The 15071-nt window shown below is 38.4% G+C and overlaps 3 protein-coding genes across 4 annotated transcripts; all 3 read right to left on the bottom strand.

Moving 5' to 3' along the window:
* Window positions 1-303: 303 nt before the first annotated feature.
* Window positions 304-4853, bottom strand: LOC121975700. The gene is made up of 8 exons (XM_042527517.1): window positions 3736-4853; window positions 2306-3627; window positions 2064-2150; window positions 1720-1974; window positions 1452-1616; window positions 1301-1354; window positions 993-1139; window positions 304-907 (listed from the first exon to the last, which is right to left on the bottom strand). The coding sequence occupies exons 2-8, from the start codon at window positions 2477-2479 to the stop codon at window positions 530-532; spliced, it is 1260 nt and encodes a 419-aa protein (XP_042383451.1). The 5' UTR covers window positions 2480-3627; window positions 3736-4853; the 3' UTR covers window positions 304-529.
* A 143-nt stretch (window positions 4854-4996) lies between these two features.
* LOC121975699 (ultraviolet-B receptor UVR8-like) lies at window positions 4997-9269 on the bottom strand. Of its 2 annotated transcripts, none has more exons than XM_042527515.1 (8): window positions 8912-9269; window positions 7603-7758; window positions 6525-6683; window positions 6218-6388; window positions 5992-6132; window positions 5803-5916; window positions 5431-5523; window positions 4997-5345 (listed from the first exon to the last, which is right to left on the bottom strand). In XM_042527515.1, the coding sequence occupies exons 1-8, from the start codon at window positions 9252-9254 to the stop codon at window positions 5167-5169; spliced, it is 1356 nt and encodes a 451-aa protein (XP_042383449.1). In that variant the 5' UTR covers window positions 9255-9269; the 3' UTR covers window positions 4997-5166. The 2 variants fall into 2 exon arrangements, with proteins under 2 accessions (XP_042383449.1, XP_042383450.1); XM_042527516.1 differs by having other exon boundaries at window positions 6001-6132.
* Window positions 9270-9752: 483 nt separating this feature from the next.
* On the bottom strand, window positions 9753-13645 carry LOC121975701 (chromatin remodeling protein EBS-like). The gene is made up of 5 exons (XM_042527518.1): window positions 13510-13645; window positions 13064-13406; window positions 11943-12011; window positions 10350-10482; window positions 9753-10048 (listed from the first exon to the last, which is right to left on the bottom strand). The coding sequence occupies exons 1-5, from the start codon at window positions 13580-13582 to the stop codon at window positions 10022-10024; spliced, it is 645 nt and encodes a 214-aa protein (XP_042383452.1). The 5' UTR covers window positions 13583-13645; the 3' UTR covers window positions 9753-10021.
* Window positions 13646-15071: the final 1426 nt, after the last annotated feature.

The raw sequence follows: 15071 nt of genomic DNA, 5'->3' as shown, positions 1-15071 counted from the left end.
AGTATGGATAGAGTTTTAAATCAAACAAAATCCAACAGCATCAAAAAATAAAATAGAATGAACACTTTCAGCATTTTTCCAAACATTCTGCACACGAAATAAATCTGAAATGCATGTGAAAGGAAAAGGGCAAAAAAGGACCAGGAGTGCATGAAGAAGCCAAGTGTGATCATTGGCATAAAGTTCCTTTCAGTGCAAATCTCACTGCCATCACTCATCCACACACCACTCATTCCGACTCCTTTATTCCTTGTGGTCTCCCATTACAATCACCACTTCGACACTAAAAATCATATCAAAAGATTAAGCAGAAACTACCTCATTCGCTACCATGATAAAACTGGACAAATGATTCAGAAGAAAGAGTTACAAGAGCGATACCCTAAAACAGGGCAATTTCTCTTAGAGAAACCCGAATTTTTTTTTCCCAACTCTCTGAGCTCTTCCACTGAGAGACGGCTAAAACCACAAAGGATCGCAAAACCAAAACTATATAATGCCTAAATGTACAGAGGGAATTCAGTGGTTTTTATGGGCAATTGGAATTTTTTCCAGGACCACCGTAGTAGAAGAAGTGCCCCCATCGATAGCTGTTGCCCGTCTGCACATCGTAACAGTTGGACTGCTCGGTGAATGTGCTGATTCCTCGAGGATCCTTCAGGCTATTTGATTCGTCGACAACTTGAATGTTCCTGAAGTAGCTCGACTTGCTGAATCCTTCTTCAGGGAAATGACCACTGCCCATTGCAGTGGAGGTATGCTCGCCATCCGGCTCTGAGTTCACTACTTCACCTCCCCATTCGATCATGGAGGCACTGTCTGCTAGGTATGAGAAGAGGAACGACGGCCAGTAGCCAAGCACGTAGTCGTTCCCGAACTGCATCCACCAATGCCCTTCTTTTGGATCCTGCTCAGATAACGGAACCATTTGGTTACACATGCGACATTTCATGAAAACCGTTACTGATACTTATCAATTTATCCTCTTTTACCTTCCAAACAAGTATACTAACATCATATTGGGAACCTCTATATTTGGATAACGGAGAGATTGTTGCGCCCATTGCAATCTCACTGCTAATTTGAATGAACCCAGAGCAGAGCAAGTTGTAGCAGCCTGTTGCTTGATAAGAGTCACTCTGAAATTTCATATATACTAACAATTAGAAGTTATCCAATCACAAAACAAGATTTAAGAAGTGCATTTATTGTTTAAAAACAGAAGAAATGAACACTACCATCTTACTTGAGCATACAAACAAATACAAAATAACAGCAAACAAGGATTATGCCAACTTACAGTCCAGTAAGTAAACAGCCTTGAGTTGTTATCCCCATACAGGTCTGGGCTAACCTGATTATACACAAAGCTAAGGAGATTAGTATGCCTGAAAATTTAACCTTTTTCAGTATCATCATATCACGTTTGTTGGCAAGTATAGCGAAGCAACCTGCCAACCAGCTTCAATGCTATTGAGGTCCTCCCCAAAGGAGCCGCCCAGAATCCAGAGCTGAGACAAACTGAACTCATTGGGCTGCTCAATCTTTGGCTCCCACACATTTATGGTCGCCTTCGCTCCATAATAGGAATCCCCCTCTACATAAGCAATCGCATGCTATTCAAAAGGATTCAAAAACAAGCGAGTAAATCAGGGTGGTCAACTTGAGTTTATTCTCTCTTTTTGATTGATTGATTATTTTTCTTAGTAACTTGACTACCTGATGACCACTCTCATTGAGAAGGTCAGGGTCAACTGACATTGGATTTGGGAGGCTCCTGTGTTTTTTCTTGCCATATCGTTTAACGGAGCTGGCCCTCAGCAGATCATCCTTCCTTGTCCTTCTGATGGGGATGGTGTTCTGAGGGCACCTCCCATTCTGATGCCATAACTGAGCCATGGAGGGGCTCTTGTTCTCTGATGTAGTCTTGCTCTCATCAAACAGTAGGCCGTCTGGGTAGAAAGCTGGCTTGGTCTGAGACAATTTGGCACAAAAGCATTAGCAAAGTGGAGAGAAATCAGCACCCATGAAAAGCAGAGAAAGTGAAGAGAGGAGGAAGTTACCTGGATAGTGTGGTTCTTGAGGAAAGGATGATCAAAGGCTGGTTGGTGAGAGATGTGCACACAGTCTATCATATCTCCATCAGGACTCTGCATCCTTTTTTAAAGTTAAAATTGTGGCTTTCCAAACAGAAAGATGTAAGGAAAATAATGTATCCCTGGTTAATCAAGTAGATTAACTGATAGGAACCAAGAACACAAGAACGAGCTCTTAGGGTCGTGGAGAAATGAAAGAAAGGAGAGACCTTGATGCTCGTAACGGCCTTCTTGTTGAGCCTCTTGAGATGTCTCTGCACCTCCAGCCTCTGCCTCGCAGCCGGGCGACCGCTCACGGCAGCGGCGGACGGTAAATGGACAGCTGCGGCCGCCAGCACCAACAACCACAACAACCAGCGCCTCCTGCAAACAAGCTCCGCCATCCACCTCCTTCTCTCCTGCTATTTTCTAACTCTTTATCTCAAAATAAAACTACAATCTGCAGACTTCACTTCCTCTCAACTTCTCCACAAAGTCCGTTCCTTTTCTCTCTTCAAGAGAAGGAAAAAGAGGAGGGAAAGCAGACCAGGTGATGAGTCGAAGAAAGGTAGACTCCGTGACCGTGGAGCAGAGCAGAGAAGCCCAGAAAAGATGCGAAAGCTTGGGCGTCTCCACCGCGCCTATCTCTCTCTCTCTCTCTATCTTTCTCTCTCACACACACAGTCTCAGAGTCCTTTTAGCAGCGACGTAACGTCATTATTATATACCGCATCAGAATACGTTAACGCAGCGGCGTCTGTCTTCTTCCCTCGTCCTCCAAGTAAAAAAGCTGAATGGTTCATCGCTTCTCTCTCTGCTTCGCTTTTCCCATCCACAGCACGCTTTTTACTGCTCCTACAGCGCTCGCTTAAATTTCTCTGCCGCCTCGAATCCCACCCACCGGGGGTAGACACGTGCTACCTGGGCTCCTCACGTGCATGCAACGTACTGTCTTCGGCCTTGGATCCGCTCGGTGAGCTTCAATGGTTGAAGCTATCCTGTGTTCATGGAAATGGATCCATGCTGACAAACTCGAAGATATTAATGTAATAATCTATGAACAGACCTGGAAATTTTCTATCAAAGTTTGACTGATGTTTGGCAGTATAGTTAATTGGACAGTGGCGGCATGAAGATCTGTGAAGAAGCCTGTAAATAATGAAGCAGAACAGAGCATGCTAATAGTTTAAGCAAAACAAATGAAAAAAAGACAAAGTTATGATGGTGAAAACTTTTTTAGCGTCTTCTAAACATCATGCTTTGGAGCTATTATTTCTTCTAATACATGTGCCTGATCTGTGTCCTTTAAAATACTGACACAGAAGTTCATGTTGGACGTGATGAACTAAAAAATAAATCTTGGAGACATTGAAATCATGGGCGAATAGTGTAAAATAGTCGCGGCTGCAGTCATGCAGTGGTTGTGCTTTGACCATAAAATGCTAAGGATTCTACGTGATTGATTCTGAAATCGATCTTACCTTCTCCATGATTGTTGCCAAGCATGAGCTGCGGCAATGCAGATCAATCATAGCCAGTTCTAATGCCAAGTCTGAAAAAACAAAAAGACGAATTGAATGAAAAATTGAGGTGAAAACAAATAAATAAGGAAAGGGAGATGGAATGTATAAAGTTTTGGTAAAATGTTCAGAAATTTTACCTATTGAGAGAGATCAAACAAGCTCTGCCAAAGCTAAAACCTGGAAAGTGATCCTTTTTACAGATTACAACAGTCGCAACTGACAAAAAAAATCCAACTATGGATTACAAAATTAAAGCAAAAAATTCATAAATAATTTTCTCTGTCCACTAGCAACAAAGTTGAGTTGGGTCATCCACCATTGATGTACCACATCGAAGAATCTCGTCTGCCTAAGCTTCAATTGGCACAAAGTGTTTAAAAAGAAAAAGGAGGATTCTTTTAAGCTAAAAGTCACTTAAACATGGAGACTATTGTTTCTTTTGGTGCCATGAGTTGTAGTTAACAAAGCTTCTTTGCAAGGCCCTGATAAAGTGAATCTTATCCCATTTAAGCCCATTCTTAAAGCTGCATTATTCCCTTTCCTCTTTCCCTCTAGCTTTTTCATAGTGCACACTCATCATAGCATCTATTTAAAGACTCTTTAGCCCACATGATTTTTCTTACATGTAGATGAAGTTGGAGCACATGGTTGTCTGTGAAGATAACTATACATAAATGCACAACACTGTTTCATCTTGCACTTCTGCAGATCTTGTTTTATTTGTATGCATAAATAACAAGCAAGTTCTAAATTATGTATATAGAAGTGTAAAGAAAACACTATCTGACACCCATGTAATTTAATTACCTGCCTTTCTTGCGCAATGGAGTATCATAGTCATGAAGTTATCTTTTGGAGGGCCTACCTCAAGGCCTCTGCGAGAAATTTTTGCTGATGGAACAAACATGTCTTCTTCTTTATCCACTCGACAGAAAACTGAAGGCCTCTTGCACATGGGACTCGGGAATCTGTGTTGCTGATCAGTATTCTAAATCAACTATTGATTCTCCTCTTTTCAATTTCTATCCTTAATTTAAAGATATACGAGAATGATATCAACCTAAACCACTTACTGAATAAGGTGAGAGGAACCAATCCTCTAAATGGGCACATCGACACCAGTTATCTGAAACTAATTTCGGGATAAAAGAATACTATATTTCACATGGGCAAATATCTGAACGATTGTTAATAAACAAACAATTGTTACGAACGAAATAAACTAACAATAATATATTAATATGCAAATATTCTAGTTCTGTACAGATCTTGGGAGAAAGTGATCTCATAAATTTTCTTGTGTAGCAGGTGTGTGTTGATAATGAAAGTAATCTTGAATTCAACAACTTATGTTCAGGTTCATATTAGATAGAAATAATACTAGAGGATTGCATAAGCTCTGGAAATTGTATCATGTGATACATTTTTTTAATACAAAAAAATTATGTTACAAAACAAATTTACCTTTGGAGTTTAGACCTAATCATAGACAAATACACATGACTTGCAAAATACCATGAAATGAAAAAGAGTGAATTGATACGCAAGTCACGAACCAAACACTCAGCTTATTGTGTGGATTTTGCCACAATTGTGAAACCACTGCCACAATAAACAGCTAACTGAGACAGAGGAAAAGATTCGTTCCAATTCAAATTAACAATCTGTGGGGCAGTTCGATCAAATGCGTCTCCCAAGCCAAGCTGACCATGCTCCCCCCATCCCCATGTCATTACTAATCCTTTTTCTGGGAGAATTCAAACAACAATCTTTAAGTCGAATAGCATTAAACTGAATGAAGATGCAAAAACACAATATATTGTTGTCTTCACCTGTCAAAACAGTAGAATGTTCGGCCCCTGCTGCGATTCTCGCCGCCTTTTGCTTAACAGGGAAAACAACTGTCTCCAGAGTCCAAACAGATTCTGGAATTTATGATCATGAGAAAACATTTCTTACATGGGAACTAATTAAACAATATGAGAATAACAATCTTATTCAAAGACAGAAGGGCTGGAAAATAGATAAGAAATTTGTTTAGCAAATTTGCATATATATATAGAACCATAAAGATATGGTAATTTGTAAAAACCATAACATAATGAATCTATCAGTCTCACAAATACTGACACTAGAAGAAATCTTTAATGTCAAATAATGTAGCCTCAACTTTCAAAATTATCATAGTTGAAAAGAAAACTCACCATCCAAGGTGGTGAGTGAAGCAGAGGTAGGTAATCTATGCTCCAATGTGCTTGCTTCTTGAGTTCCAGAAAGCAGACCATGGCGGTTCCCACCAAGCATGTAAACTAATCCACCTGTGAGGAAGTTGAAATGCAACTCATATCATGATCCAAAATATGATGTGGGATAAACTAATTAACACCTCTTACAAAAAATACCAGCCATTACTAAGGCATGATTCCAGCCAAAGGCAACATGTGAAATCGGCAAGGATAAAGGTACGAGTTGAGGTATACAACTATCAACATTCCCACCAAAGCGTCTACCCCAAATGTATAACTGTCCATCGGCTAACGAAAAAGATGAATTACATCGCTCAATCATCATATAAGAAAATCTGAACAGCATTTGGTAATTGAACTATTCTGATAATACCTGACAATGCAGCACTGTGCTCACCACTGGCATGTATGCTGACTAATTCACTGTCCTTAAGTCCTTCAACAACTACAGGATAATTTACTGTTCTTTGACTCCGAGAAAGATGCCTACCAATTTGCCCATGTCTCCCAGATCCAAAGCCATAGACAACAACACCTGAAGGTCCTGCTTACAAATATAAAGAACTACAACTGTAAAACTGTATGACTGATATTTGGTTTTACAAGATTTTGTCACGACTTCAGAATTGAAGGATTAACTATGAACCGGTAATGCAGAAATGGACACTTTTAACCATTACCTTTCACTAAGGCAAGTGAGTGACGCATCCCACATGCTATTTGCTTAACATGACCTGAGGGAAAGAACAGAACTTCGCATGGATGGTCAAGTGACTGGTTGTCCCCATTGCCAAGCTGCCCAAATGAGCCATCTCCACACATAAAGAGACGCCCAGTGTCTATGCAAAGTGAAGGAAAAAAAAACTCAAAAAGGAGGGGGAAGGGAAAAAAATACCAGCACCGTATGAATTAACTAAACAACTTCAGGTGACAGATGGAGAAGTTGTCAGAATAAATTAAAGGTTTCAAGCAACAGGTAGAATCAGGTGATCCAAATCTTTAAGTTTCTTCCTCTAGGAAGGTGATTATGAAAAATCAATAAGTCAAGATGATGACATGTAGAATCATAAGAAGACTATCAATGAGGAATAAGTAACTAATCATATTATCATCAGTGATAAAGTATCATGAGCTTGAGCTATACCTTCACTAAATGCAGATTATTTAAGGCTTCACAAAATAGCATATACTAGAACTATGATGTAGGATAGTTCCAAAAACCACAAAAAATAGCCCAACAATAAAACTAACAAAAACATCAAGAGTGCAGAAAAAGAATATCTTGATGTCATACTATGTGAAAAAATTTTCTCTACTACAGATTGGTTTTCTTAATGAAGTTAAAAGTTAAAATTGCGCATTGATAATATAATTCACTCTATTTATACTACAAAGTTGTAAAGCAGATGAAATGTCATCCCATTGCTCATTGGCAATGATGACTTGTCGTATGCTTAAGTGGAGCATGTCCCAGATGGATGTACATATATTTAATGATCAGTTAGTATGTAACATGAGTTGAATTTAGCTTTTTATCTACATAACATGGATTGAAAAAACACTTTCCATTTGTTTGGCTGCAAGAAATTTACCTATTATGTTGGCCAATTTTCCTAAAAATAATCAAACAAATTTGACCACAAATGTATAAGATTTGGGACAAGTAGCAAAGTGATGCACAACATATTTTAGAGAATTAATACAGCCATTGAGTTTGAACTAAGATGAAAAGGACAAATCATTATAGCATGCAAAAACCTGTAACAAAACCAGAGTGATTCCATCCAGCAGAAACGTAGGAGACAGTAAAACTCTCAAAAAAATTGACGAGCTTTGGTTGAGAACAGCTTTCAAGCTTCCCATGACCAAGTTGACCTTGTGTACCTCTTCCCCATGTGAGAACACTACCATCGCCTACGAGAAGTTAAGTCATGTATGGATTAACATCTTAGCAACTTTGTAAACATTGAGTTGCTTAGAAAACATACCAAATAGTACTTGTAAAGAGGAATGCAAAGCTACAAACATGGAGTTGAAAACAAAAAGATCCGCATAAACGTGTCACAATAATTAGTAGTTAATTCAAGTATTTCATAATGCTACAAACAGAAAATTCATTCTAAGAATAAAATCAAGTGGAACAATTAGGAAGAGTTAGCAGGCCCTCTAAACAAGCTGAAGCATAATGCGAAAAAGTATGAAAAAACAGCACAAATCTTCAAAATAAATTCAACCTCCAAAACTCAACAATTTCAACTGTTTGAATGATAATCAACAATGATATGGAGAACTATCATGATGATGATGATGCAACAATTTCAACATGCAACTAATTGAAGACGGCTTTTCCACGAATCGATGCCCTATTTCTAATTTTGATCTGGGAACATTTTAGATAAGGCTTTCAACAAAATAAAAGCTGCTTGATGTCCAAGAATATCCATTTTATTTTTTTAATGAGGTGTAAGTAGGTTTTTCATTAAGAAATAAAATATCACAAACAGTAAATAGCGCGAGGCCTAATACCTGTAAGCTAATTTGAATCCATAGCCTACAGAGGAGAGATAGACTTTATAATACTGAAATCAATGGATTGTATTGCCTTGGAAGAGAATCAGAAAGATTCACACTAGGGAGATATTATCACAGCATTGAAATAGATGGACTATATTTTAGCAACTTTAGAAGTTAGGAAGGCACCAATGCAGGCTAAAGATTTATCAAAAACAATTGACAATGATAGGTTAAAGATGTGGTTTTGCCGTTTATAGTTTATAAATGAATTAAGGAGGATGCCAAGTTCCAAGCTCGGATATTGAAGGTGGAGGATTGCTTAGGAATTAACAAGAAGCACATGAATGCTAATTTTATGAAGCTCAATCATTTGATAAAATTCACGTAACGGATCCCAAGTAATTCACATGGCTTGTTGTCGTGGTTTAGTATATGAAAGAAAATTCCTAAACACTTACAATGAATAAAGAAAAAAAAAGGATCTTTCTTCTTGTTCACAACAAAAACCGTATTGTTTTAGATAAAGCAAGCCTTACGAGAAAGGAGAAAATACCGCTGAGCGCGATGGCGTGGGCACCTCCGCAGGCGATGCGGGAAACGGAGGCGGGGAGATGAGAAAGCGGCTGGGGTAGGAGCTGATCTTGGAGCAAGCCCGTCCCCAACTGCCCATCGGTGCCGGCGCCCCAACTCCATGCATGCACTATGTCGGCCGCCTCCGTCATCTCCTCCGCCTCCTCTTCTTCCTTCACCATTATATGCTCGCAACTCCACTTCAACAATTCCAACACGACTACTCGTTCTCTTTCGTGTCCCTCCTTTGCGAACAGGGTAGAGAAGGAGACTTGTTCGGAGTTTCCGTGCTGGGCCGGGTGACGCGAGAGATTTAAACGGACCATGCTCGGTCAATCAGCCCGGATCATCGGCCCGGAACGGGTTCATATCATGAACAACCTATTCAACCGCCTGTTCAGCAAAAACCAAACCAGGTCGGGCATGGCGCGGATCAGTCTCGTACAATCTTGATTGGTTCGAGACGGTGGCTAACCGCCTGGTTCAGCAGGTCGCCTGGTTCATTATAGGTCCGGTCTTACTGGATCGAACCGGGTCCTCCAATCCTATCTGCTAACTTCTATTCATATCATCAGATGAATGTTTTAACTTCCCGTATTATTGGAAAGAATACAGTTCGCGGTTGACATTAAAAATGCTATTGCTCAAGAATGTAAATTTGATGTATGATAAAAATGATAATTATAAAATAGATTAAGATGCTATACCACCGCATATAAACAGTACTGTCCTGATTAGGCCCTCGGGACTATGATGCAGCAGTAAAAACATTCAATTGTCTCCCAGACATCCACTGTACTGATTACTAAAGAACAGAAAGGAGAGATTGCACAACCACTTTTGAACTTTATTATTCTTAGGAAACAGTGGGACTCCTTTAGTGCATATTCTATGACCAGGCCCAGGTTTAACATACATTGATCAGGTGAGAGTTCCTTTGGAAGGACTCCCTGATATACATGCATCAACAAGAGAACACAACGATCTATGTGTACAAAACCCAGCGACTAGTAGCAGCAGACGCATCAGCCACACACCTGAAACTTACAGATTATGTATGTACAGTCATTTCGATGAGGTGGCATTCGACGTGTCATCTTCGCTGTCGTTTGGAATCCACCTGCCCATTATAACAATTTTTAGTTCAAGAAAAAAAAAATCTTTGGGTGCTGCAATCATCACCATTAACAGAGTGGCAAACAGCAGGTTAGGAAAGAAATTCATAGGAGAAGCAAATCGTAGACACTTCAACTTCTTCCTAACTGCATCTAATTCTTTGACTTATCGAGGTAAAATTTTCAGAAATGTACCAAAAATGATGCCACTGTTTTCCACACTAGTGGAGATTCCGAGTTATTAGAGTAATTCATGCTTGAAATGTCTCATCTAGGGTTTTGTTGAACTCTGTTGAATTCATTTACCTTCACTTCTGTTTGCTTTGAAGTATGGGACTTTTTGCTCTCCTTTACATCTTCCCCTAAGCAATTCTGGCAGGAGAAGTGTTCAATCTTTTTAGCATCCTCAACAGACATTTCAATGCATGAAGGATGGTACCTGGAATAGAGAGAAACACGTCAATAAAATTGACACTTGGATTTTAGGGGGAAAATGCAGCTGGTATAAATTGATATAAAATATGATTAAATAAACAGCAGCAGTGTCTTCTTGAATAGCATTAAAATGAAAAGATTTTTGGTGGCAGATAAGTGACACAGGAGTGTGAGGTATTTAGCTTATATAACCCACCAAAAATCATCCTATCAATTTTTAATTTAGCAGATAATTATTATTTGAAAGTATGAGTAGGTGTATATTTTGAGTGACTTCCTATTCTCACGCAAGCAATAACATTTCCTATGTTACAAGTTATGGAGTTGGATTTCCTAGTAATTATAATTTGGAATTACTGTAGCAGTTGATGAATTATCCTTGCGAGTGCACTTTCCTGAAATGAGTGATTCCTCTATTCAAATTGAATACAGTACTTGGATACATCAAGTAACATCAATCACGACTCGCGAGTGCCTCTATCTTTCCACTATTGAACTTTCAACCTGCAACAACTGAAGGGGCAGCTGAAGCTTCATCACTTGATTGTGCATCTCTTGTAACTCATAACAGCTAGCTTTCATACTGATAATCTAAATGGTCATATGTTTACACCACACAGCCTGTATCACCTGCGATGATTTTTAGTCTGCTCTCAAATGTGCAAAACACATTATTGAAGTTATATAAGATAAGGGTCTAAGTTTGCTAGATTAACTAAACTTAGGGCTCTTTTCTATGGTAAAATGATGGCTCAACTGTTCATGGAAGCAGAGGGAATTCTAAGGAAACTTATATTCAAGCATGGTACTCTGGAAAGCTTTTAGCCTTTAGTCATGGTTTTCCTTATTTCCTAGGATTCGACACACATGATGCAACTATGTCAAAATCTACACCCCCACTAGGCCCATTGGGCACCTTGAAACCCAACAAAAAAGTATACACCCTATTGTGGTACATTAGGATCTGCAAAAGATCCAACCTATGATTTGGAAAAGTGAATTGAACTGACCAAACAAATTGTTCTATTTAAAAAATAGCACTTGTGAGTCATCCAAATAACTCAATGCCCTTAATGGTTGAAGTAAGATTGTTTATTTGTTTGGTATTTGAAGAATTGTCTGGCATGAATAGTATAATGTTCATTCAAAAGTAAATGAAAAAGGTGAAAAAAAAGGAGAAAGAAGAAGGAAAGGGAGGAGACGACAACATTCAATGGAAGCTTCTCAGTTTCAGAAGATTGGCCCACAGCCTAACTCGATTGAAAGAGTTGACAAGAAATAATCTACTAGAATTAATTGCTCCAACGGTGAAATGTACTTCTAGCTTTAGGATAAACATAGTAATATAGTTCAAAATATCTTAATGTGTGGCTTAACATCAACCAAAAAGACAATACAAGTCAGATGCTTGATAGAATCATAGAGTCATAACATAATGAAGATGGACAAATTAAAGAAGCTCACCAATCATGGCAACTCTCACATTGGATCATAAGGTCATCAGGATTGTATGGCATCTCACACTTGCAAAACCTATCAACAAAATTTGTTAGTGACAAAAAATAACACGAACAACTACTAGCTATGATGTCTGGACAGCTTCGGTTGGCTCATCCATCTTATTCTAACCTCCATTTAGCAACACCGTTGGCATTGACATGACTTAAAATATTCATAACAACAATATATTAGTATGTACAATTTCAGCAAGGTCAGAAATACAAGGTCTGTTGTAGTTTGGTTTTGAGAACTTTGCTCTTATTGATGACCATCTAACAAATGTGACAGCATCTCTTTCCAAAATCTTTATGCATAATTTTCACAAATTTCTAAACACCGATTAAATCAAGAACATCAAATTGTTATGGAATTTCAGATAACTCTTTGCCAATTTTACAATCACCTTAAGCAAAAAATAATGGTGCCAGTGCATCTTCACTAATCAGAAGGTAAAAGTACATGAGGTGCAACTTATATTACTGGAGAACAACACAGTTTACTTTGAAGAGGTATTGAATATTGATCCAGTATTCACCAAGTAATCATTGAAGCACAATAAAGAATAAAAACGCAAAGAGATGAGCTACCAAAGATAAGGTCAAACAGACTAGCAAAATGAGAATTAAAATCTAGGGTCTAAAGTTTTTCATAGAAAACCCAAGAAATCTACAAGGACGAGCATAAAACAATCAACTTAAGGAAACATATACGATAAAAATCATCCATTCAGTGAAGTAAGAGGAATACCTAACTTAATACTTTAATAAGAACAAACCAATAGATTAACAAAAACAATATATGTGATTATGCAGAACAACAGATGAAAAGACTGATCATCAGAAGTAAAACTTGGCCAATTAATTGTTAGCAATTATGAAAATTTGTTACTAGTGAGCTTGCCAAAGTTAAAGATTATCAAAAAAATAATAAAATTCCCCGATCACTGATGCCATAACAGATAGCAAAAGAAACTAGCTTTGGAAAAGAATCAGATTGCAGTTATCTTCAATGTATACCATGTACAGACGTACAGTTGAGAATGATGAGACGAGCATAACGGTGCATTCGAAAAAGAGATAACTTACACTGCGATTCTATCTGGGACGAAGCTCCCAGTGGCAGACCTATACTCAAACCGACAGAAGAAATCATCGTTCCCGACCGCACCGAGCCTAGTGTAGTTCTTGAAGGAGTGCACCGAGCATTTCCCCTCAATCGTGTCGGCGCTCTGCACGTCATAGTGATCCGACAAGAACACCTCCTTGGCGCCATGGAATTGGCGCCGGCCGCCGATCGACTCCTCCGGCCGGTAGTACCACCTCACCCTGACCCTCACGCCGCCACGAGCTCCCGCCTCTATTCCCTCTACCTTCGCAACGTACGGAGGCTTCGACGAGTCCGGCGCTCGCATCAGCACGCAGTCGCCGGCTGCAGAAAATTAAACCCATTTCAATCCCTTGAAAACGAGCAAAGTAAGGGGGAAAAAAAAAAATCAAAATTCGATCTTTCCGAACGAAAAAAAGGCGATTACGCGTGATCGATTTGCTGGTGCCCTTGATCGTGTAGGAATCGAGGGTTCGCTTCCCCTGCCGCGTCTTCGCCATCGAGACGACTCGAAGTTAGTCGATAGCTGAAAAGCCGAGACGGTGAAAGAATCCGGATTTTTCGAAAAAAAAAAAAAAAAAATCGACTATGAATCCACGCATAAATATTCCTATGCGAGAGAAACAATGGACGGACAGGATCATTCGCATCAGGAAATTCACTCAGATTTTCGTGATTAATTTATATTCGTGAAAATTTATTACAGATTAAAAAATAGGATGATATTTTTTTCCTCAGTTAAATATTCTCCCATTAGTGGAACTAATTTTTTTTTGGATGACCGATTGGGCTTTTTTCTTTTATAGATTATCAAGATAAATATCAAAGTGTTCAGCTACGCAACAGTTCAACATTTTAAATTTATTATAGGAAAATATCTTAAATCGTGTCCTACCTATTACTGCTTTTTTTTTAAAAAAAACGATCACGTTTCAAAATTATTGAAAACGAACACTATTTTAAAAACCTTTCTCATCAAACTCATAAATCTCCTCTGACCATATGTTATTTTTCAATACATCCTCCGAGTCTGATATGAAAAAATATCAAACTGAATTTGATATGAGAAAATATCAAATCCATATTAATTTTGATATTGGACCATATCAATTTATACTGGGCCTGATGTAAAAAAATATTAGATTGGATCTGATATAGAAAATATCAAATCCATGTTGAATTTGATATTGGATTATATCAGAACCAAAATAGATTTGATATGGAAAAATATAAAGAGGAGATTTAGAAGGTTGAGGAGAAACAAAAAAAAAGGAACAATATTATTTTTGATAATTTTAAAATTAGCGCACTTTTATTTATATTTTTTTAGATAAATAAGAAAACATGACCGTTTATTTTTATAAAAAATCGTACCTATTCATGTGACAAAATACGACTAGCTTATTGCAAGTGCCTTTTATTGCAGCAAGATGATAAGAGTAAATTTATTAATTTTTATACACGACCCTGGTGTTTATTTGGGCGAACAACTATATACCAAAAGAAATATTTTCAGCGATCGAAGCTCCAACAATTTAATTTGGTGAGCAATCAAGGATTGTTTGCACCGAGGGGACAAGGTCCACCATTGTTATCAGGGCTGCGGGTGCCACCTGAACTTTGAGAAGGTGGGCCGGATCCTTTCTTCAGGGACTTGGATTGGAAACAGTCTTCACATCCTTCGCACTCCTTAGCTGCTTCTTCACGTCCCGTGCTTCGGCCGGAGAATCGAACACGACAAGAAACAAGATGAAGATCAAAGCTGTGATCATTTTCCACAGGAGTCTCTTATCAGAACCCATTCCCGAAGACTGTTTGATAGATGAATCAAAGAAGAAATATGATTGTAGTTAATGTAAATGCCGTGTATATATAGGAAAGCAGCCATCGAGATGAAGTAGCAAACCATGCATTTGTAAGGAAACAACAAGGAAAATAACCAGATTCGATTTCGCGTTCTCCATTGCGTATTGTGTATTGCAGATTTTA

This window comes from Zingiber officinale, chromosome 4B (genome assembly GCF_018446385.1).
Source record: "Zingiber officinale cultivar Zhangliang chromosome 4B, Zo_v1.1, whole genome shotgun sequence".
Lineage (NCBI taxonomy): Eukaryota > Viridiplantae > Streptophyta > Magnoliopsida > Zingiberales > Zingiberaceae > Zingiber > Zingiber officinale.
Note: the sequence above shows the minus strand (reverse complement) of the source record. Positions and strands in the feature narration are given on the sequence as shown.

Bases quoted from the DNA above. Each gene is read 5' to 3' on its own strand.
- LOC121975700 (XM_042527517.1), bottom strand. From the start codon at position 2,479: ATGGCGGAGCTTGTTTGCAGGAGGCGCTGGTTGTTGTGGTTGTTGGTG. The intron at 1,617-1,719 runs GTAGTCAAGTTA...CCTTTTGAATAG, and splicing joins TCAATGAGAGTGGTCATCAG to CATGCGATTGCTTATGTAGA. The intron at 1,355-1,451 runs GTTGCTTCGCTA...GTGTATAATCAG, and splicing joins GCATTGAAGCTGGTTGGCAG to GTTAGCCCAGACCTGTATGG.
- LOC121975699 (XM_042527515.1), bottom strand. From the start codon at position 9,254: ATGGTCCGTTTAAATCTCTCGCGTCACCCGGCCCAGCACGGAAACTCC. The intron at 6,684-7,602 runs GTTTTTGCATGC...CACTTTGCATAG, and splicing joins TCACTCTGGTTTTGTTACAG to ACACTGGGCGTCTCTTTATG. The intron at 6,389-6,524 runs GTAATGGTTAAA...ATTTGTAAGCAG, and splicing joins CTCACTTGCCTTAGTGAAAG to GACCTTCAGGTGTTGTTGTC.
- LOC121975701 (XM_042527518.1), bottom strand. From the start codon at position 13,582: ATGGCGAAGACGCGGCAGGGGAAGCGAACCCTCGATTCCTACACGATC. The intron at 10,483-11,942 runs GTGAGCTTCTTT...TCTCTATTCCAG, and splicing joins TGTGAGAGTTGCCATGATTG to GTACCATCCTTCATGCATTG. The intron at 10,049-10,349 runs GTAAATGAATTC...TATAATGGGCAG, and splicing joins CAAAGCAAACAGAAGTGAAG to GTGGATTCCAAACGACAGCG.